At 48.0% G+C, this 27048-nt stretch overlaps 1 protein-coding gene across 2 annotated transcripts in view; it reads left to right on the top strand.

Moving 5' to 3' along the window:
- MYO7B (myosin VIIB) overlaps window positions 1-27048 on the top strand; it is a 104416-nt gene that overhangs the window by 46323 nt on the left and 31045 nt on the right. For both annotated transcript variants that reach the window (XM_027554777.1, XM_027554769.1), the window contains exons 13-19: window positions 1417-1627; window positions 2208-2343; window positions 6607-6770; window positions 8963-9100; window positions 10950-11102; window positions 11647-11745; window positions 13363-13457. In XM_027554777.1, coding sequence (XP_027410578.1) covers window positions 1417-1627; window positions 2208-2343; window positions 6607-6770; window positions 8963-9100; window positions 10950-11102; window positions 11647-11745; window positions 13363-13457 — 996 coding nt within the window. The remainder of the gene's footprint in view (window positions 1-1416; window positions 1628-2207; window positions 2344-6606; window positions 6771-8962; window positions 9101-10949; window positions 11103-11646; window positions 11746-13362; window positions 13458-27048) is intronic.

Here is a 27048-nt window from a genome sequence, read left to right as displayed (position 1 = left end):
CCCATGGACAGAGGAGCCTGACAGGCTACAGGCCAAAGGATCTCAAAGAGTTGGGCGTGACTGAGTGACTGAGCACACAGGCAGTCTGATGACTGCTAGGTGGCCAGTATTCCTGGTCTCCATCCTGAGTTCCCTCAGGGCTCATTGTCCGGGGTGGCTGCAATCGCTGATGGCTACAGCATCACTCCACGATGTCCAGGCAGTGTGTTAACTCTCTTGGGTTAACAGACCTGAACAACCAGCCTGAGGAACCATAAGGTTTTGCATAAATGGGCAACCCATCCTGAGGAAGAAATGCCTAAGTGAGACCCAAAGGATGAACCAAAAGAGCAGGTCAGAGAAAGGAGGGTCTCACATGTGTGAAGACTTAGAATTAGAGAAGGGCAGGGCGCCCTGTTGGAGAAGGAGGTGGCAACTCACTCCAGTATTCTTGCCTGGAGAATTCCATGAACAAGAGGAGCCTAGCAGGCTATAGTCCATGGGGTCACAAAGAGTCAGACATGGCTGAGCAACTATCACTCACAGAGTCCCCTGCGTCCATTCCCTGGCTGTGTTGGGCAGGCTTTCCACTGTGTCACTGTCTGTCTGGATCATGAAAATAATGGGAGCTCAGGTCCACAAGGATTCAAGGCAGGGGGAGAGCAGGTCCCTGCTCTGCACGTCCGAAACCTCTGTCTGGTGGCCACAGAGAATGGTTGGAGGGGTGAGGCTGGAGGCAGAGAGAGCCATGAGGCGGTTGTTATTGCACTCCAGGTGAGAAAGAGGGTGACCTGGATTAAGGGAGCAGCAGTGGGAGTGAAAAGAAGTAAACAGGTTAGGCGCTGTGTTGGAGAGAGCGCAGCCGGACTTTGGCAACGGGTTGGAGTTGGGAACGAGGGAGAGGTGTCAGGTATGACGGCCTGGTTTCTGACCTGAGCCGGGGTGATGAGTGGAGGGGCCACTTCAGGAGGTGAAATGGAGCCCAGGAGGAAGAACGAGTGGGAGGACTCGGGGAGGGGAAAGGGGTATGTCTGACTGATGCAAAGGAGCCCAGCCATCAATGACGGGTCTCCAGAAGCTTGTCTTAATACCCAAGCCACTTGCCCATGGGGCAGGGTGGCTACTGGACCCTTGGCCCCCAGAGATTGTCTCCATGTCAGGACAGCCTAGTTTGGCAGAGGATCCTGCTGGGGACCTTATGGAGTCAAAGTCAGGGCTTGATGCTAAGTGCAGCCTCCACATTTCTCTGAATCTGTTTGCTGTGGGATGGAGGAGGGGATGGAGGCAGAGGCAGGGGAAGAGGGAGGCTATCTCTCGGCCTGTATGGTGTTTGGGGGTGTGTTCTGTGGGTACACATGTGTGGGGCTGTGTGCCAGGGGTTGGCTACAGTGGCAGCCAGGCCAACCTTGCCCCCCTGGGGCGGTGCTGCGCCTGCAGCTTCGAGCAGCTCTGCATCAACCTGGCCAACGAGCACCTGCAGCAGCTGTTTGTGCAGCACGTGTTCACCGTGGAGCAGGAGGAGTACCGCGCGGAGAGCATCGCCTGGGACTACATTCACTACACCGACAACCGGCCTACCCTGGACCTGCTGGCCCTCAAGCCCATGAGCGTCATCTCCCTCCTGGATGAGGAGAGCCGCTTCCCACAGGTGCCCTGGGCCCACCCACCTCGGGGGAGACCCCTTGCCTGGGAAACTCCACTGCCCGGAAACCGCGGGGGCTGGCAGAGGAGCCCCCGCCTTCCAGCCTCCCTCTCCCTCAAGGCTCGCCTCCTGGAGGAAGGCACCTGAGTCCGCCCTCACTTCTGCTCCTCAGCATAGATTATTTAGATTCAGGAACACACCCCCAGAGAGGGCTAGTTGAGCCTTGTGGGCCAAGGGCTGCATGGAGTGCAAGACGAGGCAACACTTTCCTTCTTGCTTTGGGGGACTCTGCATGTCTCTGGGGAGATGGACTCTCAGGGAGTCAGTAAGAGCTCTGATCCAGAGAAAGGAGATGCTCTGCTCCCGGGGAAGGCTACAGCCAGCGAGCTGGCAGCCTCTCGTCCTGCCTCGGCCCTCACTCAGGGAACAAACCCCTGCCCCTGACACATCCTCTTGCTGTCTGTAGAAAGGCCCTCAGTCATTCTGAACCCAGTTGCTTTGCCCTTTGAGGGAGCCCCTGAGACCTGGGGGTGTACCCAGTGGCTGGGCTGTGGGTCCTTGGCCCATAGGGCATCCGTTCTTCCAGGGGACAGATACCACCTTGCTGCAAAAACTGAAGAGTGTCCACGCTAACAACAAAGGCTTCCTGCAGCCCAAGAACATCCACGATGCCCAATTTGGCATTGCCCACTTTGCTGGCGAGGTGCACTACCATGTAGAAGGTAGGTGAAGCTCCTCTCCACAGTCCCTTCCTTCCAAATCTGGAGCACCCCAGGGAGGCCATGGAAAGAAGGCTAGGTCATTTTGCAGAGCCAGCAATGGGACAGAGGGAATGGAATGGACCAGGCATGTATGTTTGTGTTTTGTTTTGTTGGTAATAGTTCTACTGAGAGATAATTCACATCCATAGAATTCACTCATTTGAAGTCTACAACTCAATGGTTTTTTAGTATATTCATAGACTTACGTAGCTGTTGCCACAATTTTAGAACATTTACATCACCCCTCAAAAGAAATCCCCACTAGGGACTTCCCTGGCAGTCCAAAGGTTAAGACTCCATTCTTGCGTTCAGAAAAACAAAAGGAACTCCCATTAGCAGTCTTTCTTCATTGCTTCCTAATTCTCCCCAACCCCAGCAACTGCTAACTTCGGTCTCTGTGGATTTGCCTGTTCTGGACATTTCACATAAACAGAATCGTGCATCGTGCGGCCTTTGTGACTGGCTTCTTTCACTTGGCATGGCGTTTTCAAGGTTCATTCACACTGTAGCGTGTTTCTGTACTGGTTCTTCACACTGCATACAACGGTCTGCAGCACAGATATGCCACTTTCTGTTTATCCCTTCATCAACTGATGGATGTTTTTGGCCATTATGAGTAACGCTGCTATTAACACTCATGTACAAGTTTTTATGTGGACATACGTTTTCACTTCCTGGGGACACATACCTAAGAGAGGAATTGCTGGGTCATGTGGTATTTCTATTTAACTTTTGGGATAAGCACCAAACTGTTTTTCAAAGTGGCCGCACCATTTTACATTCCCATTAGCAATGTATGCAGTTTCCAATTCCTACAGCTCCTTACCAACATATGTTAATTGTTTTTTTTTTTTATTGTAATTACCTCATCAGATATAGAATTTGCAAATATTTTCTCCTCTTCTTTGGGATATCTTTTCACTCTCTTGGTAGTGAAAGTGTATATGTGGAGATAAGGTCAGGCATGTTTTTAAAGATTTTATTTATCTATTGGCAGTGCTGGGTCTTCATTGCTGCACGTGGGCTTTCTCTGGCTGTGGCAAGCAAGGGGTCCTCTCTAGTTGCATGTGGTGTGAGGGCTTCTCAGTGTGGGGGCTTCTCTTGTTGCGGAGCACAGGCTCTAGGGAGCAAGGGCTTCAGTAGCTGCGGCACTAGGGCTCAGTAGCTGTGGCCTGTGGGCCCTAGAGCTCACAGGCCCCGGTAGTTGTGGTGCTTGGGTTTAACTGCCCCATAGCGTTTGGGATCTCCCTGGACTCTGGATATAACCCATGTCTCCTGCATTGACAGGTGGATTCTTAACCACTTGATCACCAGGGAAGTCCCAAGCCTAGTTTTGATTAGAGAAATAAGGGGCTGAGGTGGTCAAGCTGCTGGTGTGCTTAGAAAAATGGGAGAGGTGGCCAGTGGGTGCTGTGATCAGGAAAATGAGGCGGGAAGCCAGAGGGTGACTCTGTGTGGCTTGTAAGGAGAACTGAGGAGCTACTGTGGTCTAACTGGAAACTTGGAGTCAGGGATGCTCCAAGTACACTTTTCAGGTGGAGGGACAAGGCAGCAGGAGGGGCTGCTGTTTTCACATGGAGGAAGGGAGGTGTTCTGAGACCAGGGTATTATTTCTGTTGGAGAAATGAGGAGGTAAGGGGGGGCTCCTTTATAACTCCCACCAGATCCTGGCTTTGGGGCTTTTCCGAAAGGGGGAGCCCAGAGCTAGTGGGACTTCAGAATTCCAGAACACAGAGACACTGAGCACATCAACCTCCGTGGGCTACTCAAGGCCAAGTTTTAGTTTTTGAAGTGAACTGCAACTTCCATGTATGCTAAGAGTAAGGTCGCTTCTTTCTAGGCTTTCGGAGCACAGAATTCCATTAATGCTCCTGGAAACTGAGCCTGCTGGGTGTTTTTCAGTGCTCTGCTATCTTCATGACCTAAGCCCATTACTCTGTCTTTTGGCGGGGATGGGGTGGGGGGAGGTTTGGGCCCAGGTGTGCCTCAATCATCCCCCCAAAAGCACCTGGGGCTGGGAGGCTCTGTCTAAGCCTGGAAGGGCACAGGGTAACATCACGTGCCTGCTCGCCCCGTCTGCAGAAGGCTGTCTTCCAGCATAGGGCTGAGAGAGGGGCTTATGTGCCAGCCTCCTCGTCAGGTGGCCCTGGAGCCTGGGAAAGCAAGCTTGTTGTCACCACACTCAGCTTGGTGAGGGCGGCTCGGTTTGAGCTCTTGGTCCAGTCTTCCCCTCTCATAGCACCTGCTGGCAGAGAGGGAATCAAGCTTCCTCTTCCACCATTGACATGGCCTTCCCAGACCCCACACGAGGCTGTGCAGGCATGCACAGAGCACCCCACTAAAAAGGGGTGACTTAAAGGGAGAAGACAAGTTGGAGTCAGGCGCTTGTGGGGTGCAGCCTTCAGCAGGCCCCCAGTCATCGTCTGGCCTGGTTTTGAGAAGCAACCGTCCTCTGGCGCCTTCTTCTTGCCGTTCCATGCCCTGCCTCAGACAGGTCCACTCTCTCCCACGGCGGGAGGGAAGATGGGCTGTCCACTCATCCCCAGACGCACGCTGTGTCCCCTGGCCAACACTCCCATAGCAACGTTCCACAAATAGATACAGGGATGCATTTTCTCATGGTCCCAGAGGCCAGGAGTCCAAGACAAACGTCAGCAGGACTGGAGCCTTCTGAAGTCTCTCCCTGGCGTCTCTCTTGTTCCCATGCGTGTCTGTGTCCTAATCTCCTCTTCTTGTAGCACACCACTCTGACTGGGTTAAGGCCCACCCTAACAGCCTTATTTTACCTCCCTGACCTCTTCAAAGGCCCTCTCTCCACACACATTCTGAGGTACTATGGATTAGAGCTTCAGCATATGGATTTGGGGGGCAAACAGCTCAGCCCATACACAGCCCCCTTCCTAATTTCTAGAGTCTCACTCCTTAAGCTGGAGGGCCCTCCGACTCTAGCATGTTGCTAGAGAAGGGCCCTGGGGCACCCAGGCCCTCAGGGTCTCCTTAGTGAGCGGCAGACATGCTTCATTCCCAAACCTACTGGGTCCAGGCCCACGCATGTGCCTGCACATGTGCATTCACACAAGTGCTCGCGTGTATGTGCACACACTGCCTGTGGGCACACGTTCAGTTCCAAGACCAATGCAGTTTATACTTATAATGAGGAAAGAAATACATTTTAGGACCTCATAATCAGCAAGTCACCTACCCCTGCCCCCTATCCTTGAAGCCAGGAAGCCAAGTCATGTTTAATTTCTTTCCTTTCCCCATTTTGGGCTTCCAGGAAGAGCAAAGCAGCGATTTCTCCCCCTTGCTGGTTCCACAGGGACATGTGAAGCAGCTGCTCCTTTTCAGACAGGCTGCTGGGGAAGGGTGGGCCTCCCAGCAGGAGTGTCCAGATTGCAAGCTCCCTGGACGCAACCAGGTTGCCAGATTTTTGGAAGTTACGGGGCTGGGCAGCCTTCTTCGCTTTCTCCTTTTCCTTCTCTTCTGTTTTGCTCCCTTATGTAGACAAGCGGTTGGCTCAATCAGATTTGCCCAGGGTTCCCCAGAAATTCAGAGCCCTGACGAGAATCCACAGGCTCCACCCTCGGGAGGTCCAAACCGCACAATGATTGCACAGTCCGTCTGCTGTGCTGCTAGTGGGCTCCTACGTGGACGCGGGAGTGACAGCGGGGGCTGGGAGGGCCAGGATGTTGAGGGGAAGGGGCTCGCTCCCACCCGTAGTCCACCCGGGGAGCTGCGGCTGACAGAACAGAGGGGAAGGCCTCAGGCTTCCCTGAGCTGAATGACAGGGCCCAGGTGAAGGGCCACACGGCGCAGGTGGGAGCCACGTGTGGGTCAGTAGGGCCTCCCGGAATAGATGATGCTCGAGCTGTCCTTGAAGCACAAGCCAGCATTATCCTGGAGGGCTTAGAAGGGAAGAACGCCCCAGAGATCTCTTGGGGGCCATAGGCCATCAGGAGAGGGGAGACCCGTGGGGTGGGGCACAGGTACTAGGGGAGAGGAGACCCCCGGGGTGGGGTGCAAGCTTGGATGGGGGAGTTTGGGGTGGGGATGGTGGGTTGTGGGGGCTGCAGGGTGTGGATGTGACATGACTTGGTGCTGAGCGGAGGCACTGGATGCCAAGACGTGGGGAGGTGGAGGTGGGCATGGTGGCCTTCTGCCTGCGCCTCACCCTCCCCTCCCCGGTCTGAGCTGGCGGGGGCTGGGGGCTCTGCTTCCCCACAGGCTTCCTGGAGAAGAATCGGGATGTGCTGAACAGGGACATCCTCGCCCTGGTCCACTCCTCCCAAAACAAGTTCCTGCGGGAGATATTTGGGCTGGAGTCGGAGGAAAGCAGGCGGGGCCCTGGAAGCATCGTCCGGGTGAAGTCAAGCAGCCAGCAATTCAAGGTGGGCTCTGGTGGCCCTGCTCTGCCCAGGGCCTGGGGGGCAGACAGGCATGGAGAAGCCCCGCTGCCTGGAGTCTGGGGTGCAGAGGTGACTGCAAAGGGGCTGAGGTACTGTGGGGGTAGTGCCCAGGGGCGGGAGCATGGGGCTCTGCCTGCTTCCAGTGAGCAGTGGTCTCTGTAGGGCTCACTGAGTTTGTTTGTGTTATTTCTTTCTATATTGGTCTCTGTGTATGTTTTATGGGGGGGGGTGTGGTGTATGTGGTATATGTGTGTGCTTTGTGTGGTGTCTAGTATGTGTGTGTGTGTGTGGTATGTAGAGTGTGTGTGTGTGTGGTATGTGGGGTACATGTGTGTTTTGTGGGTGTGTGTGTGTGGTAGGTGGGGCGTATGTGTGTGTGGTATGTGGGGTACTTGTGTGTTTTGTGGGTGTGTGTGTGGTAGGTGGGATACATGTGTGTTCTGTGGGTGCGTGTGTGTGTGGTAGGTGGAGGGTGTGTGTGTGTGTGGTATGTGGGGTACATGTGTGTTTTGTGGGTGTGTGTGTGGTAGGTGGGGTACTTGTGTATTCTGTGTGTGTGTGGTGTGTGTGTGGTATGTGGGCTGTGTGTGTGTGGTGTGTGTGTGGTATGTGGGGTACTTGTGTATTCTGTGGGTGTGTGTGTGGTAGGTGGGGTGTGTGTGTGTGGTGTGGTGTGTGTGTGATATGTGGAGTACTTGTGTGTTTTGTGGGTGTGTGGGTGTGGGTAGGTGGGGTGTGTGTGTGTGTGTGTGTGGTGTGGTGGCAACAGCGCTGGGCCTGCTGACCAGAGAGGAGGGGGCAGAGAGCCCCTGGTGCACCTCAGAGCAGCCTAGGACATCCTGGCAGGGTGGGGGTCTCCCTTCACCCCTTAACAGTGACTGTTCCAGAAGAGCCCTGTCGGTCATCTGATGAGGAGCTCCCCAACCCCTGGGCTGGGAGACGGGGTCGGCACACTGGCACAGGAACTGTGGGTGCAGGCATAGGAACCTCCTGCCCCCTACTCCATGCTGTAGTCCACACTGAGGCACCCCACCCCCACCCCCACAGGAGCTCCTAACACTTTAGTGCCCAGGGCCCACAGCATGACCACATGCAGAGCCAGCCCAGAGAGGCACCAAGGAGCTATGAGGCTTGCAGGAACTACCCAGGTCTGGAACCAGCTGAAGCTGAGCCAGATCCTCTGCCCTCGTGGAGCCAGGCTGGACTCCACAGCTGAGGCCGGAGCACAGCCTGATCCTGGCCCTGTAGGGCCTCCAAGGCATGTCCACAGGTTTCAGGGAGCCGGAACAGGAGGAAAATGCATTATTTTAAACCCAGGAGAATGCTGCCCATTGTTATACCTGCCAGGGATTGCATCCTATTCTCAGAGGCGTTAAACCATGAATTTGAGTCTCCAAACTGATGCAATTTGTCAGTACATATGTTTGCCAAGCGCATTTGACCTTGGAAAAAGTTTGATCAAGGAGCATCACCAAGATCAGTATGGCACAAAAGCACACACTACTCTTGGCCCAAGGCTTTCCCAGTGGCTTAGCGATAAAGAATCCACCTGCAATGCAGGAGATGCAGGAGACTAGGGTTCGGTCCCTAGGTTGGGAAGATTCCCTGGAGGAGGGCATGGCCACCCACTCCAGTATTCTTGCCTGAGAAATCCCATGGACAGAGGAGCCCGGTGGGCTACAGTCCATGGGTTCACAGAATCGGACGTGACTGAAGTGACTGAGCACCCACTTACGCACTCTTGGCCTGGGTTTTTTGTTTTCTCTTGCATCCATCATTTTAATACATTAAAAAAAATACTGTATACATTTACAGTAATGCTTACAATGTACAGTACATAACATTCAAAAAGAGCATACAAAATCTATACAAAAACTGAAAAATGTAGAATGGCAAGGTAAAAATTGACATTGTCTCCTCACCCTGGTGCATCTCACTCTGGGGTCCCCACTCCTAGACAGGAGGCTTGCCCAGCTCTACTTGCCTCTGGGTTCCCAGTGTCTCCTGGGTGCCTGCACACAGTAGGCACTTGGGGAACCTATGCTAAACGAATGGATGAGCTACTGGATGAATGTAGCCCTGCCCACCTGTGGGACCTCAGCAGAAGCCCTCGCTGTGCCCTGAGTCAGCTGTGCCCTGGACCGAGCTCCACTTGTGCCCTGTGCTCTGTCTAGTCTGCAGACTCCAGCAAGCGGCCCTCCACCTTGGCTGGCCAGTTCAAGCAGTCTCTGGACCAGCTGATGAAAATCCTCACCAATTGCCAGCCCTACTTCATCCGTTGCATCAAACCTAATGACTACAAGAAGCCGCTGGTAATGAGGGGAGTCTGGGGACCTGCACAGGACGAGGGGAGGTATCTAAGGGAATGAATCTGATGGCATCTGGAGTCATGTCTCTCCTTTCACCAGTGCCTGGGCAGCTTTGAAGCTATCTGCCCCCATTTTACAGATGGGGACACTGAGGCAAGGTGGCCAGTCTAGACCATTTGAAGGTTGGTGACCTTCAAGGCTTTGGATCTCCCAGACCTCAACTGTTTCCACACTGCCATTTGCTTGCCATTGGCCAAGTGTGTTGCTTCTCTGAGCCTCAGTTTTCTCTTCCATAAATTCTGGATCTGCCAGCCTGCGGGGAGCAGCAAGGGTTGCACATGACTTTGTGTGTGTGTGTGTGTGTGTGTGTGTGTGTGTGTATGTATGTGTGCGTGCACCATATCTGCATAATTAAGCCACATTCCATAAGGGCAGCAACCAGTACTGTGATTTTAGAGGCTGACACCAACTACTGGTCACCGAGACCTGAGGCCATTAAACCCTTGGAAAGTGACTGTATCTACTTATGTGCTGGGTGGGAGCCTGCTGCCTACCCAGTCCCTGGGATTCCAGCTTGGGAATCCCACCCAGAGACCACAAATTTAAAGGCTTCCAGACATGGGAAGATGCCATCTGAAAGGAGATAAAATGATTTTTTTTTAAATGTCTTATAAAAGAAAAAAATAATATTACATTAAATAAAGTTTCTTTTTTGAAAGTATAAAATTACATGAGTTTCAGGCTGGCCCAGGAAATCCAAAATGCATCTTCCTTAAATCACAGTGCACAGATGTTAGATAGTAACAGTGCTCCCAAAGGCCCTCTGCCACAGAGGCTTGTGGGTCATGCTCAGGTCTTGTGGGTGCCCCTGGCTGAAACACCCCTGGGAGACGCAGCTCCTGTGCAGGTATAGGGGAACCCAGGCTGAGGGGCCAGGCAGGCTTAAGGTTGAAACTCTGGCTCTGCCACTTAAGAATATGTCTCTGAGGCTCAGGCACCTCATCTTTAAATTGGAGCTAAGTGCCCCATCCAGGTAGAGCTGTTGTAAAGATTAAACAAGAAATACCAGGTGCACCAGAAATACTGGACAAATGGAAGAAATCTAGTTTCCCAAAACTGCTGGGTGGTCCTTGACCCCATTAGCAGTTGCCTCGGTGGCCCTCCATGTTTCCAAGTGGGTGACTGCCTGCTGGTAGGCTTGCCAGATTGGAGGGCATGCACCTAGTCCCCAGACACTCCTGCTTCCAGGTGGAGGGGGCCCCTCTAGGGTGCCAGCCATGGCTGAGACCCCATACCCTTGTGCAAAGCATTGTGACCAAACTCCTCTCCAAATAGCTATCTCTGGAGGATGCAGAGACTAAATCCATTACAATATTTTCTGAGTCTAAGTAGGGAATGTACTTCTTCTTTCCACTAGAGTGGGAGGCATAATGGTGCCCCTGCCGGAAGGACCCCAGGGGCAGTGGTCACCCCAACATTGGCAAGGTCAGGAGGAAACCGTGTTCTTTGGGATCACTGTTTGGGGGCATTTAACAATATTTTAAATGTGACATATGCAAAAAAATTTTCTATTCCTCATACTCTGCATATCCTGAAAATGAGGGAAATTTTGCTCTTCTTATGGATGTCCCAGTTTGTATGTGATGGACTTTTATCTCCTTGGAAACACTTCCAGGACTTTCAGCTTCTTCAACCAAATATATCTCTTCAGAATAGAATTTTTATGAAACCAAGTGTTTGTTTCGTTCTCCTGCATTTGAGGACAGCGGCAGAGGTGGTGGCTCAGAGCTGGTGGCGAGTGGTTGGGAAGGGGGCGGCCCGTGCTATCAGCCCCTCGCCTCTGCACCCGCAGCTCTTCGACCGGGAGCTGTGCATCCAGCAGCTGCGCTACTCGGGGATGATGGAGACCGTGCACATCCGCAAATCCGGCTTCCCCATCCGCTACTCGTTCGAGGAGTTCTCACAGAGGTTCCGCGTCCTGCTGCCCAGTGCCGTGCGCATGGAGGTGTGTGTCCCCGCAGCCTGGCCGCAGGCCGCAAGACGCTGCGTGCGCATCCTGAAAACCGGGGCGCCCCTGGGCGCCCCCAACCTCCCAGTTCCAAGAGGGCTCAGGGCCCCTTCTTGATGCCCAGGGGCCGAAGCTTTGAAATGACCCCTGTTCCTGCTTCCTTTCTCTGGAGGAGGCTAGCGGCTGAATATGTTGCTTCTAGGAGCAACCAAAGTTTAAAGCAAATATTCCCTTTTAGGGCAGAATGTCACAGAGGTGATGTGTGGTCGTCCTATCCTTCCCCCAAACACTCAGCCATCCTGAAGTTTGGACTGCCCGTGTCCAAGGGCCACACTGAGACCCCACACCCTTGGGGCATTGTGGTCTCGTAATCCTCTGGACCCCATCCTTGATCCAGGGTGCTGGGGGCTTGTGCCCTGGCCCAGCAGCCCCTGAAGGTGACCACTGTGGGAGCAGAAAGACCCCGATCCCTACGAAGGCCCTGAGGAGGGACCTCAGCCTCCTGCGTGACTCCACTGAGCCACTCGTTTCCTCCTGGCAGCTCCGGAACAAGTTTCGCCAAATGACCCTGCGCATCGCCGAAAGGTGGCTGGGGACAGATAAAGAATGGAAGATGGGAAAGACCAAGATCTTTCTGAAGGTGAGAACCTGAAGCCTGTGTGGCTGGTCTGGTGCCCGTGGGTGCCTGCTGCATGCCTAGCCCCTGCCCTCAAGGAGCCTGGTCGTAGAAAGCCATGCTAGGGGAAAGGGAGGCAGGGAGTCACCGAAAGGGCCCAGCCCAGCCCAGCCTGCGAAAGCCCAGGGGGCTTCTTAGGAGAGGACGTTTAGGACAAGACCTAAGGAGACAGAGGGGCTGCCTCCAAGCTACTGGGCAAGAGCAAACAGGACCTGAGGGAGGTCTTCCACTGTCCCCCAGCCCCGGAGCAGTCTTTGCTGCCGGAGCCGGAGCCGAAGCGAAGTCTGCAGTCAGTCCTGGGGAAGCCCCGCCCCTGCCTCCCTGGGGAGGCGGAGCTTCAGGGAAGGTGGCAGTGCGGACCCTGCCCTTTGACAGCTCATCCTTGGCAGGGTCGGGCAAGCAGCACCACTTCCCACCTCCCACCTCCCTCTCCATCAACTTACAGGCAGGCCCAGGGTCACAGCTGAGGCAGCCTCCAGCCCCTGAGGCTGGCCTTCGGGCCCTGCAAGATTTTGAGTTGGGTCTAAAGGAGAGAGTGTCAGTGTTTCCTAGCCCCACACACCTTGGGTAGGTCAGCAGGGTGCGGAGGAGGAACAAGAGAAGATCAGGGCCAGAATCAGGGCTCTGCCAGCCCACCCGGCACCACACCCCATCCCCACTGCCCCTTCCTGAGGCTTCCACTCTCTCCTCTTACCCCATGGAGCCTGCCCACCAATCCTTGTCTGTCCTCCCAGCCCCAGCTCTCCAGTGGGCCTATTGTCGACCCATCACTAGTTAGGCTAGAGCTGGGACTGTGGGGCTTAAAAAGGAAAGAAGCAGAGGGGCTTCAGACTCCACTGGGGCAGCTGACTCCACAGAGGGAAGAGGTCTGGGGAATCCCAGGGTGCTACCCAGTAAGGTGTGGTTTAAAGCAGGGGTCCCCAACCTCTGGAATCTAATGCTTGATAATCTGAGGTGGAGCTGATATAATCATAATAATAGAAATAAAGTGCACAATAAATGTAATGCACTTGAATCATCCCCAAACCACCCCCACCCCTCAGTCCATGAAAAACCCAATCCATGGAAAAATTGTCTTTTCCATGAAACCAGGATCCAGGGGGAGCATCAAGGTGGGCCTGGGAATGTCACCACTCAGGGATGAATACAGTCCATCACCTCACACTGAATTCTCTGCAAAAGCTGGGGAAACATGCTAATATTGAAACAAGCATGCGTCTATATTATAGCTGAATGCGTGTTTCACATGATTTTTAGGAAATAAAGCACAGCTTCGGGGACAGTTTTTTCCCCCTTCTTGGGTTCTTCAGAGCAGAAATGAAATTTTCCAGATTGAATTAACAAGAAGAAAGAGCTAAAATGGGAAGTTCTTGGATTGAGGGCTGGGCTGCGGCTCTGGGCTCAGAGCCACATCAGTGGCAACTTAAGAGCAGATCTTTCAACCTCATGTCTTTCAACCCCTGCCTGCTTCTCCTGGGAAGAGTCTGAGAGTTCCTGACTTCTGGAGACAGAGCCCTGGCTGCAGGTCGGGGCTTGAGGGTGAGGCAGGGCAATTATGCGATGAGAACTCTTCTGTTCCAGGAAAACCAGGACACCCTGCTGGAGGTACAGAGGAGCCAGGCCCTGGACGAGGCTGCCATCAGAATCCAGAGAGTCCTGCGGGGCTACACACACAGGTGCAGGCCCTGCCCCAAGCCCCTCCCCACCCACACATCCACATGCCCTGTCCCCTGGGCAGGCCTGTACCCCTTAAACCAGGGTCACATGTTCCCACTGGTCTCTCTCTGGGGGTGACTGAGGCAGAAGAGCTTTTGCGACCTGCTGACCAGGGACACTGCCGTCTGTGTTGGCAGAGAATTTCTAATACACAATTTGAATGTTTAGGGGTGAAGGGCAGAATCTACCAGTGTGGTCTCGACTGTGTTTTGATTCTCCTTCAATTATCTTAGAAAACATATGGATTTGGGTTTATGAGGTGGTTGGTTTTGGAGGGAAGAAAAGAACCATCTTTGACTCAGTTCCCTGGTCAGTAAATAGGTAACGTGTGAATTTCAGCCCAGGTTCAGCCAATCAGCCATATTACTGCCTCCCTGACCCTCACCATGTCCAGTGAAAGTGAAAGTTGCTCAGTCATGTCCCACTCTTTGCGACCCCATGGACTATACAGTCCATGCAATTCTCCAGGCCAGAATACTGGAGTGGGTAGCTGTTCCGTTCTCCAAGGGACCTTCCCAACCTAGGGATCAAACCCAGGTCTCCCACATTGCAGGAGGATTCTTTACCAGCTGAGCCATCAGGGAAGCCCAAGAATACTGGAGTGGGTAGCCTATCCCTTCTCCAGGGGACCCTCACCATGTTCAGAGGACTCTGCAGATACCACGATGCTGTTCCCTGCTGTTCCACTGGCCTGTTACCAACCACAGGAAAGCCTGGAAACCCAGACAGGACAAAATAGGAGGAAGTGGCTGAGTCACAGGAACAGAGGCTGTGGGCACCTGTAAGAAGTGTCAGGAGGCAGAGCAGTGTGGCTTGGAAGGCCATACAGGTGCAGGAGTCCCCAGTGGTCTCCAGTGACATTGTGGGGGATGGACTCATTGCTGCCCATTGAGGATGACTTCCTGCTTAGCCTTTTCTGACACAATACAGGTGAGGGTGGGAATCTAGGCTTCCCACTGGGCATTTTCTGGTGTAACTGGGGGTGAGAACCACAGTTGTTTAAATGGTGTTTCACTGGAGCAGACTGGTTATTATCTAAAAGTTTTGTGTCTTGCTAAACTGTCCTTTTTCTGGTCTTTTTACTGGAGAGAGAAGGCTTTTCTTGGCTTTTTTTGGTCTGTTCCCATTGTTATATCTGGATTTTCTACTTCTTTAGCTCCTAGTCTGGGGTTCATGAGACAAAAAGAAGCTCAGAGAAGTTACCACTGTCTGAGATCCTTAGCTTGTCTTCCTTCTCATCCTCCATCTTTCAGGGTCTTCTTCATATTTGTTTTATGTATAATGTCTAAGGGTTTTTAGTCATAGTTAGCAGGAGAGGTAAGGAAAACTATATTTACTCCATCTACCCAGAACTGATCACTATTGATAATTGCAGTGTTATTGCTGTTCTGGCCAATGCAATTAGACAAGAACTTTTTTCAAAAGGTATAAATAGAAATCAGGGTTTCTCAACTTCAATACTATTGATATTTATTTTCTTTATCTACTTATTTTTGGCCGTGCTGGATCTTCACTGCTACACACACACTTTCTCTAGTTGTGGTGAGCAGGGGCTGCTCTCTGGTCGCGGTCTACGGGCTTCTCACTGGGGGCTGCTCTGTGGTTGCAGTCTACGGGCTTTTCACTGCACTGGCTTCTCTTGTTGTGGAACATAGGCTCTAGGGTGGGTGAGCATGGTTTGCCGGCTCCAGAACACAGCCTCAGTAGTTGTGGCACATGGGCATAGTTGCCCCTCAGCATGTGGAATCTTCCCAGACCAGGGATTGGATTGATGTCCCCTGCATTGCAAGATGGATTCTTAACCACTGGAACCCCAGGGAAGTCCCACTATTGACATTTTGCTTGGATAACTTTTCATTATAGAGGGCCATCCTGGGCATTGTGGGATGTTTAGCAGCATCTAAACTCTACTTACTAAGATGCCAGTAGCATTCTCCTCCCCAACCCCTCAGTCATGGCAACCAAAAATGTGTCTGGACATTGCTGAATGTGCCTGGGGAGCAGAATCACCCCCAACTGAGGACCACTGGTACATTCGAAAAGAGACAAAATTTTCTTTAGACTATTCGGTTGTTTACTTTGGCCTTATATTAGAATCATCATGTACGTGTGTGTGTACATGCATTAAAACTATTATATGTGCATGCATATATTCTTTGCCCATCAACAAAGATTCTGACTTAATTGGACTGGGTGGCACCCAGACATCAATAAATATTGAAGCTCTCCAGAAGATTTTTTTCTTGTTTTTTTTTTTTTTTTGTCTCCCAGTTTTATTAAGGTATAATTAACATACAATACCATATAAGTTTAAGGTGTACCACATAATAGGGAGGCCTGGAGTGCTGCAGTCCATGGGGTCGCAAAGAGTCAGACATGACTAAGCAAATGAACAACAACAACGTAATGATTTGATTTATATCATGAAACGATTACCACAGTGAGACTGTTGTTTAGTCACTAAGTCACGTCCAACTCTTTTACAACCCCATGGACTGCAGCCTGCCAGGTTCCTCTGTCTATGGTATTTCCCAGGCAAGAATCCTGGAGTGGGTTGCCATTTTCTTCGCCAGGGGATCTTTCCAACCCAGAGACTGAACCCACATCTCCTGCATTGGCAGGCAGATTCTTTTTTTTTTTTTTAATATAAATTTATTTTAATTGGAGGTTAATTACTTTACAATATTGTATTGGTTTTGCCATACATCAACATGAATCCGCCACAGGTATACACGTGTTCCCCATCCTGAACCCCCCTCCCTCCTCCCTCCCTGTACCATCCCTCTGGGTCGTCCCAGTGCACCAGCCCCAAGCATCCAGTGCCATGCATCGAACCTGGACTGGTGATTCGTTTCATATATGATATTGTACATGTTTCAATGCCGTTCCCCCAAATCATCCCACTCTCTCCCTCTCCCACAGAGTCCAAAAGACTGTTCTATACATCTGTGTCTCTTTTGCTGTCTCACATACAGGGTTATCGTTATCATCTTTCTAAATTCCATATATATACATTAGTATACTGCATTGGTGTTTTTCTTTCTGGCTTAGTTCACTCTGTATAATCAGCTCCAGTTTCATCCACCTCATTAGAACTGATTCAAATGTATTCTTTTTAATGGCTGAGTAATACTCCATTGTGTGTATGTACCACAGCTTTCTTATCCATTCATCTGCTGATGGACATCTAGGTTGCTTCCATGTCCTGGCTATTATAAACTGTGCTGTGATGAACATTGGGGTACACGTGTCTCTTTCAATTCTGGTTTCCTTGGTGTGTATGCCCAGCAGTGGGATTGCTGGATCATAAGGCAGTTCTATTTCCAGTTTTTTAAGGAATCTCCACCCTGTTCTCCATAGTGGCTGTACTAGTTTGCATTCCCACCAACAGTGTAAGAGGATTCCCTTTTCTCCACACCCTCTCCACATTCATTGCTTGTAGACTTTTGGATCGCAGCCATTCTGACTGGCGTGAAATGGTACCTCATTGTGGTTTTGATTTGCATTTCTCTGATAATGAATGATGTTGAGCATCTTTTCATGTGTTTGTTAGCCATCTGTATGTCTTCTTTGGAGAAATGTCTATTTAGTTCTTTGGCCCATTTTTTGATTGGGTTGTTTATTTTTCTGAAATTGAGCTATAGGAGTTGCTTGTATATTTTTGAGATTAGTTGTTTGTCAGTTGCTTCATTTGCTATTATTTTCTCCCATTCTGAAGCCTGCCTTTTCACCTTGCTAATAGTTTCCTTTGTTGTGCAGAAGCTTTTAAGTTTAATTAGGTCCCATTTGTTTATTTTTGCTTTTATTTCCAATATTCTGGGAGGTGGGTCATAGAGGATCCTGCTGTGCTGTATGTTGGAGAGTGTTTTGCCTATGTTCTCCTCTAGGAGTTTTATAGTTTCTGGTCTTACATTTAGATCTTTAATCCATTTTGAGTTTATTTTTGTGTATAGTGTTAGAAAGTTGTTCTAGTTTCGTTCTTTTACAACTGGTTGACCAGTTTTCCCAGCACCACTTGTTAAAGAGATTGTCTTTAATCCATTGTATATTCTTGCCTCCTTTGTCAAAGATAAGGTGTCCATAGGTGCGTGGATTTATCTCTGGGCTTTCTATTTTGTTCCATTGATCTATATTTCTGTCTTTGTGCCAGTACCATACTGTCTTGATGACTGTAGCTTTGTAGTAGAGCCTGAAGTCAGGCAGGTTGATTCCTCCAGTTCCATTCTTCTTTCTCAAGATTGCTTTGGCTATTTGAGGTTTTTTGTATTTCCATACAAATTGTGAAATTATTTGTTCTGGCTCTGTGAAAAACACCATTGGTAGCTTGATAGGGATTGCATTGAATCTATAAATTGCTTTGGGTAGTATACTCATTTTCACTATATTGATTCTTCCGATCCATGAACATGGTATATTTCTCCATCTACTAGTGTCCTCTTTGATTTCTTTCACCAGTGTTTTATAGTTTTCTATATATAGGTCTTTAGTTTCTTTAGGTAGATATATTCCTAAATATTTTATTCTTTTTGTTGCAATGGTGAATGGAATTGTTTCCTTAATTTCTCTATTTTCTCATTATTAGTGTATAGGAATGCAAGGGATTTCTGTGTGTTGATTTTATATCCTGCAACTTTACTATATTCATTGATTAGCTCTAGTAATTTCCTGGTGGAGTCTTTAGGGTTTTCTATGTAGAGGATCACGTCATCTGCAAACAGTGAGAGTTTTACTTCTTCTTTTCCTACTTGGATTCCTTTTATTTCTTTTTCTGCTCTGACTGCTGTGGCCAAAACTTCCAAAACTATGTTGAATAGTAGTGGTGACAGTGAGCACCTTTGTCTTGTTCCTGACTTTAGGGGAAGTGCTTTCAGTTTTTCACCATTCAGGATAATGTTTGCTGTGGGTTTGTCATATATAGCTTTTATTATGTTGAGGTATGTTCCTTCTATTCCTGCTTTCTGGAGAGTTTTTTTTTTTTATCATAAATGGATGTTGAATTTTGTCAAAGGCTTTCTCTGCATCTATTGAGATAATCATATGGCTTTTATATTTCAATTTGTTAATGTGGTGTATTACATTGATTGATTTGTGGATATTGAAGAATTCTTGCATCCCTGGGATAAAGCCCACTTGGTCATGGTGTATGATCTTTTTAATGTGTTGTTGGATTCTGATTGCTAGAATTTTGTTAAGGATTTTTACATTTATGTTCATCAGTGATATTGGCCTGTAGTTTTCTTTCTTTCTTTCTTTTTTTTGGCATCTTTTTCAGGTTTTGTTATTAGGGTGATGGTGGCCTCATAGAATGAGTTTGGAAGTTTACCTTCCTCTGCAATTTTCTGGAAGAGTTTGAGTAGGATAGGTGTTAGCTCTTCTCTAAATTTTTGGTAGAATTCAGCTGTGAAGCCGTCTGGACCTGGGCTTTTGTTTGCTGGAAGATTTCTGATTACAGTTTCAATTTCCGTGCTTGTGATGGGTCTATTAAGATTTTCTATTTCTTCCTGGTTCAGTTTTGGTAAGTTGTACTTTTCTAAGAATTTGTCCATTTCTTCCACGTTGTCCATTGTATTGGCATATAATTTCTGATAGTAGTCTCTTATGATCCTTTGTATTTCTGTGTTGTCTGTTGTGATCTCTCCATTTTCATTCCTAATTTTATTGATTTGATTTTTCTCCCTTTGTTTCTTGATGAGTCTGGCTAATGGTTTGCCAATTTTATTTATCCTTTCAAAGAACCAACTTTTGGCTTTGTTGATTTTTTCTATGGTCTCCTTTGTTTCTTTTGCATTTATTTCTGCCCTAATTTTTAAGATGTCTTTCCTTCTACTAACCCTGGGGTTCTTCATTTCTTCCTTTTCTAGTTGCTTTAGGTGTAGAATTAGGTTATTTATTTGACTTTTTTCTTGTTACTTGAGGTATGCCTGTATTGCTATGAGCTTTCCCCTTAGCACTGCTTTTACAGTGTCCCACAGGTTTTGGGTTGTTGTGTTTTCATTTTCATTCATTTCTATGCATACTTTTATTTCTTTTTTGATTTCTTCTGTGATTTGTTGGTTATTCAGCAGCGTGTTGTTCAGCCTCCATATGTTGGAATTTTTAATAGTTTTTCTCCTGTAATTGAGATCTAATCTTACTGCATTGTGGTCAGAAAAGATGCTTGGAATGATTTCAATTTTTTTGAATTTACCAAGGCTAGATTTATGGCCCAGGATGTGATCTATCCTGGAGAAGGTTCTGTGTGCACTTGAGAAAAAGGTGAAATTCATTGTTTTGTGGTGAAATGTCCTATAGATATCAATTAGGTCTAACTGGTCTATTGTATTGTTTAAAGTTTGTGTTTCCTTGTTAATTTTCTGTTTAGTTGATCTATCCATAGGTGTGAGTGGGGTAGTAAAGTCTCCCACTATTATTGTGTTATTGTTAATTTCCCCTTTCATACTTGTTAGCATTTGTCTTACATATTGCAGTGCTCCTATATTGGGTGCATATATATTTATAATTGTTATATCTTCTTCTTGGATTGATCCTTTGATCATTATGTAGTGTCCTTCTTTGTCTCTTTCACAGCCTTTGTTTTAAAGTCTATTTTATCTGATATGAGTCTTGCTACTCCTGCTTTCTTTTGGTCTCTATTTGCATGGAAAATCTTTTTCCAGCCCTTCACTTTCAGTCTGTATGTGTCCCCTGTTTTGAGGTGGGTCTCTTGTAGACAACGTATATAGGGGTCTTGTTTTTTTATCCATTCAGCCAGTCTTTGTCTTTTGGTTGGGGCATTCAACCCATTTACATTTAAGGTCGTTATTGATAAGTATGATCCCATTGCCATTTACTTTATTGTTTTGGGTTCAAGTTTATACACCCTTTTTGTGTTTCCTGTCTAGAGAATATCCTTTAGCATTTGTTGGAGAGCTGGTTTGGTGGTGCTGAATTCTCTCAGCTTTTGCTTGTCTGTAAAGCTTTTTATTTCTCCTTCATATTTGAATGAGATCCTTGCTGGGTACAATAATCTGGGCTGTAGATTATTTTCTTTCATCACTTTAAGTATGTCTTGCCATTCCCTCCTGGCTTGAAGAGTTTCTATTGAAAGATCAGCTGTTATCCTTATGGGAATCCCCTTGTGTGTTATTTGTTGCTTTTCCCTTGCTGCTTTTAATATTTATTCTTTGTGTTTGGTCTTTGTTAATTTGATTAATATGTGTCTTGGGGTGTTTCGCCTTGGGTTTATCCTGTTTGGGACTGTCTGGGATTCTTGGACTTGGGTGATTATTTCCTTCCCCATTTTAGGGAAGTTTTCAACTATTATCTCCTCATGTATTTTCTCATGGTCTTTCTTTTTGTCTTCTTCTTCTGGGACTCCTATGATTCGAATGTTGGGGCGTTTAACACTGTCCTGGAGGTCTCTGAGATTGTCCACATTTCTTTTAATTCATTTTTCTTTTTTCCTCTCTGATTCATTTATTTCTACCATTCTATCTTCTAATTCACTAATCCTATCTTCTGCCTCTGTTATTCTACTATTTGTTGCCTCCAGAGTGTTTTGGCACCCCACTCCAGCACTCTTGCCTGGAAAATCCCATGGACGGAGGAGCCTGGTGGGCCGCAGACTCAGCGACTTCACTTTCACTTTTCACTTTCATGCATTGGAGAAGGAAATGGCAACCCACTCCAGTGTTCTTGCCTAGAGAATCCTAGGGACGGGGGAGCCTGGTGGGCTGCCGTCTATGGGGTCACACAGAGTCGGACAAGACTGAAGCGACTTAGCAGCAGCAGCAGCAGAGTGTTTTTGATCTCATTTATTGCATTATTCATTATATATTGACTCTTTTTTATGTCTTCTAGGTCCTTGTTAAACCTTTCTTGCATCTTCTCAATCCTTGTCTCCAGGCTATTTATCTGTGATTCCATTTTGATTTCAAGATTTTGGATCATTTTCACTATCATTATTTGGAATTCTTTATCAGGTAGATTCCCTATCTCTTCCTCTTTTGTTTGGTTTGGTGGGCATTTATCCTGTTCCTTTACCTGCTGGGTATTCCTCTGTCTCTTCATCTTGTTTATATTGCTCTGTTTGGGGTGGCCTTTCTGTATTCTGGCAGTTTGTGGAGTTCTCTTTATTGTGGAGTTTCCTCACTGTGGGTGGGGTTGTACAGGTGGTTTGTCAAGGTTTCTTGGTTAGGGAAGCTTGTGTCGGTGTTCTGGTGGGTGGAGCTGGATTTCTTCTCTCTGGGGTGCAATGAAGTGTCCAGTAATGAGTTATGAGATGTCAGTGGTTTTGGAGTAACTTTGGGCAGCCTGTATATTGGAGCTCAGGGCTGTGTTCCTGTGTTGCTGGAGAATTTGCATGGTATGTCTTGCTCTGGAACTTGTTGGCCCTTGTGTGGTGCTTGGTTTCAGTGTAGGTATGGAGGCGTTTGATGAGCTCCTGTCAGTTAATATTCCCTGGAGTCAGGAGTTCTCTGGTGTTCTCAGGGTTTGGACTTAAGCCTCCTGCTTCTGATTTTCAGTCTTGTTTTTACAGTAGTCCCAAGACTTCTCCTTCTATACAGAACCATTGATAAAATATCTAGGTTAAAGATGAAAAGTTTCTCCACAGTGAGGGACACCCAGAGAGGTTCACAGAGTTACATGGAGAAGAGAAGAGGGAGGAGGGAGTTAGAGGTGACCCAAATGAGATGAGGTGGAATCAAAAGAGGAGGGAGCAAGCTAGCCAGTAATCACTTCCTTATGTGCACTCCACAACTGGACTGCTCAGAGATGTTCACGGAGTTATACAGAGAAGAGAAGAGGGAGGAAGGAGAAAGAGGTGGCCAGGAGGATAAAAGGGGGGAATGAAAAGAAGAGAGACAGATCCAGCCAGTTATCAGTTCCCTAAGTGTTCTCTACCGTCTGGAACACACAGAAATTCACAGAGTTGGGTAGAGAAGAGAAGGGGGAGGGAGGAGACAGAGGCGACCTGGTGGAGAAAAAGGAGAGTCCAAAGGGGGAGAGAGCAGTCAAGCCAATAATCTCGCTCCCAAGTGAAAATTGGTACTGAAGATTGGGTTCTTAAAGGTACAAAATTGATAATAAATACCAAAAAGCAAAGATTAAAAATCTAGAGTAAAGTTTGGAATTTCAAAAATACAATATTAAAGAAAAGAAGAAAAAAAAGAGAAAAAAAAGTCACAAAAATTATAAAAATATATATATATGAAGTTTGCTTTTAAAAAATAGGGTCTTTTTTTTTTTGCAAAGTAATAGTAGGTTATAAAAGTGAAAATTAAAAGAGTAATAGAGGACTTAAAATTTTTTAAAAATTTAAAAAAAAAAAAAGAATGATCATAAAAATAGTAAAAATATGTCTAGGACTTTCTCTGCTGCTGTTGGGCAGTGTGGGATCAGTTCATTTTTGGATAGTTCCGTGGTCCGGCTTATATTTCTCAAGATCTATAGGCCCTTCCTATGTAGTTGGTACCAACTACAGGGTTTTAATCTATTGCACCTGTCACTTCCAAGGCGGTTCCCTCTGTTATAGCTTCTTCTGTTTCCTGGTCTCTTCAGTGTCTGATTTCTGCCCTGACACATAGTGGGTGGTGGTGGACACTTTTTTAGGCTCACTTGTTCAGTCGTGCTGTGGGGAGGGAGGGACGCTGCAAACAAATTACACTGGCGTGTGCTCGCAGTGTCTCAGCCACACTGGGTCTGCCCCTGCTCTCGGCGCGTGTGCCTTCCCTGCCCACACTGCTCAGGCTCTAGGTTGCTCCACCGGGAACCATCTGAGGCCAGCCCTGGGCTGCATGCACCTCCCGGGTCTAAGCCGCTCAGGTTCAGGCACACAGGTAGTCCTCAGAGGCGCAGACTCAGTTGGGCCTGAGTTTTGTGCCCTTCCCAGGTCCAAGCAGCTCAGGTGATGAGGTGTTTGGCGAGCGTGGTCACTGAGACTTATCGCCTCCCCCGTCCCTGCCTCTCGGTTTTCTGGATGTACAACCGGCGCACCTTCACAGGCGGATGTTGACTGTCCAGAACCCCAAGAAGTATTGGCTAGCAAAGAAGCCTGCTTGCAGTTTGGTAGATAATGTCTCTCTGGGGCTGCGATTGCCCCCTTCCGGCTCTGGCTGCCTGTCACTGGAGGGGGATGGTTTGCAGCTGGCTAGTTCTGTTCAGTCCTTTGTTCCATGAGCGGTCCTGGTGGTGTCTTAGGGCTTTTCGCATGGCAGCTATCCCACAGTCGGGTTTGCTAGCCCAAGTCAGTTTGCTCAAATTGCCCTCGGGGCATTCAGGCCAGATTCCTACTCTAAGCAATGCAGCCCGGGCCTCCCTGCCCAGCCCCCACTTGCTAGTGGCGGGACTAGTGGCATCTGCGCTGCTTCTCCACTGGGGGAGTTACTGTTGGGCTCATAATCTGTGGGTTTTAATTATTTATTTATTTTTCCTCCCTGTTATGTTACCTCTGTGCTTCCAAGGCTCGCCACAGACTCGGCAGTGAGAATGTTTCCTGGTGTTTGGGAACCTCTCTTTTTAAGACTCCCTTCCCAGGACAGAGCTCCGTCCCTACCTCTTTTGTCTCTTTTTTTGTCTTTTATATTTTTTCCTACCTCCTTTCAAAGACAATGGGCTGCTTTTCTGGGTGCCTGATGTCCTCTGCCAGCATTCAGAAGTTGCTTTGTGGAATTCACTCAGCGTTTAAATGTTCTTTTGATGAATTTGTGGGGGAGAAAGTGGTCTCCCCATCCTATTCCTCCACCATCTTAGGACCGCCTCCTAGCAGGCAGGTTCTTAACCACTGGGCCACCAGAGTTATTATTATATCCAGCTTCTCATATAGATACAAAAACAAAAGAAAATTTGTTTTCCTTTTGATGAGAATCCTTCTTAGGGTTTGCTCTAACAACTCTCATATGTGCCTTGGAGCCGTGTTCACTCGGGTCGCCACGTGCATTTCATCCCTCAGATCAGATCAGATCAGTCACTCAGTCGTGTCTGACTCTTTGCGACCCCATGAATCGCAGCACGCCAGGCCTCCCTGTCCATCACCAACTCCCAGAGTTCACTCAGACTCGCGTCCGTCGAGTCAGTGATGCCATCCAGCCATCTCATCCTCTGTCGTCCCCTTCTCCTCCTGCCCCCAATCCCTCCCAGCATCAGAGTCTTTTCCAATGAGTCAACTCTTCGCATGAGGTGGCCAAAGTACCACTTTGTTTCAGCTTTAGCATCATTCCTTCCAAAGAAATCCCAGGGCTGATCTCCTTCAGAATGGACTGGTTGGATCTCTTTGCAGTCCAAGGGGCTTTCAAGAGTCTTTTCCAACACCACAGTTCAAAAGCATCAATTCTTGGGTGCTCAGCCTTCTTCACAGTCCAACTCTCACATCCATACATGACCACAGGAAAAACCATAGCCTTGACTAGATGAACCTTTGTTGGCAAAGTAATGTCTTTGCTTTTGAATATGCTATCTAGGTTGGTCATAACTTTCCTTCCAAGGAGTAAGCGTCTTTTAATTTTCTGGCTGCAGTTACCATCTGTAGTGATTTTGGAGCCCAGAAAAATAAAGTCTGACACTGTTTTCACTGTTTCCCCATCTATTTCCCATAAGTGGTGGGACCGGATGCCATGATCTTCGTTTTCTGAATGTTGAGCTTTAAGCCAACTTTTTCACTCTCCACTTTCACTTTCATCAAGAGGCTTTTGAGTTCCTCTTCACTTTCTGCCATAAGGGTAATGTCATCTGCATATCTGAGGTTATTGATATTTCTCCCGGCAATCTTGATTCCAGCTTGTGTTTCTTCCAGTCCAGCGTTTCTCATGATGTACTCTGCATATAAGTTAAATAAACAGGGTAACAATATACAGCCTTGACGAACTCCTTTTCCTATTTGGAACCAGTCTGTTGTTCCATGTCCAGTTCTAACTGTTGCTTCCTGACGTGCATACAGATTTCTCAAGAGGCAGATCAGGTGGTCTGGTATTCCCATCTCTTTCAGAATTTTCCACAGTTTATTGTGATCCACACAGTCAAAGGCTTTGGCATAGTCAATAAAGCAGAAATAGATGTTTTTCTGGAACTCTCTTGCTTTTTCCATGATCCAGCGGATGTTGTCAATTTGATCTCTGGTTCCTCTGCCTTTTCTAAAACCAGCTTGAACATCTGGAAGTTCACGGTTCACATATTGCTGAAGCCTGGCTTGGAGAATTTTGAGCATTACTTTACTAGTGTGTGAGATGAGTGCAATTGTGCGGTAGTTTGAGCATTCTTTGGCATTGTCTTTCTTTGGGATTGGAATGAAAACTGACCTTTTCCAGTCCTGTGGCCACTGCTGCGTTTTCCAAATTTGCTGGCATATTGAGTGCAGCACTTTCACAGCATCATCTTTCAGGATTTGGAATAGCTCAACTGGAATTCTATCACCTCCACTAGCTTTGTTCGTAGTGATGCTTTCTAAGGCCCACTTGACTTCACATTCCAGGATGTCTGGCTCTAGGTCAGTGATCACACCATTGTGATTATCTGGGTTGTGAAGATCTTTTTTGTACAGTTCTTCTGTGTATTCTTGCCATCTCTTCTTAATATCTTCTGCTTCTGTTAGGTCCATACCATTTCTGTCCTTTAACTGGAAGTTTGCACATTTTGATGACCTTCATCTAAATCCCCCTCCCCTATTCCCTGAGGGTGACTTTTAATATGATCGAAATCTACTGTTCTAAACCTAAGAAAATACCCTGAAAAATTATTAGAAGTGATAAGAAAACTCAGTTAAGTGTGGGAAGAGAGATACAACCATATGCACCTCTGACTCTCCAAAGGCCAGGTTTCAGATCATCCCTCCATTTTCAGCCCACTTCCCTCTCTGTTGGAGGAAGGCATGGCAACCCACTCCAGTATTCTTGCCTGGAGAAAACCATGGACAGAGGAACCTGGCAGGCTCCAGTCCATTGGGTGGCACAGAGTCGGACGCGACTGAAGTGACTTAGCACTAGCACTTCCTCCTTGTGGAGGGAGCAGTTAGATGGCACTTGCCAGGCTGCCAGCACCTGGGTGCTGCCCTCTGGTTTGACCTGTCCCCAGAAAGGAGCTCTGGTACTAAGATTTCTGACCTGATTTCAGTAGACTCCTGGGCTAGTGGCCAGAGGAGGGGGCAAGGAATAAAAAGTTGGAAACCAGTTTTATACCTTCACAGATCTTTGGGGGTAATGAGGAAATCATTCCTCCTCATTCTAAAAACTGGACTGTCCTCGGGAATTCCCTGGCAGTCCAGGGGTTAGAGCGCCACACTGCCACTGCAGGGGGCACAGGTTTGATCCCTAGTCAGGGAACTAAGATCCCACATGTTGCATAGCATGGCAAAAATAAATAAATAAAAGATATAAGATAAATTTAATAAATAACAGAAACTAGACTGTCCTCATTCACAAATTTATTTGTTGGCAGTAGATTTTTTGTTCCTAACCTTTCAGCCTATAAAGTCTTCTGGAAAAGAAATACCACGTGTATTCATTTTTACCCAAATTTTGTTTTCTCTCTTCCCTTCAAAATCAGTTTCCCTCCCCGCCCCACCCCCAGCCCCGGAGGCTT

The sequence above is a fragment of the Bos indicus x Bos taurus genome, chromosome 2, assembly GCF_003369695.1.
Source record: "Bos indicus x Bos taurus breed Angus x Brahman F1 hybrid chromosome 2, Bos_hybrid_MaternalHap_v2.0, whole genome shotgun sequence".
Taxonomy (NCBI): domain Eukaryota; kingdom Metazoa; phylum Chordata; class Mammalia; order Artiodactyla; family Bovidae; genus Bos; species Bos indicus x Bos taurus.
This window is presented reverse-complemented; position numbering and strand designations above follow the sequence as displayed.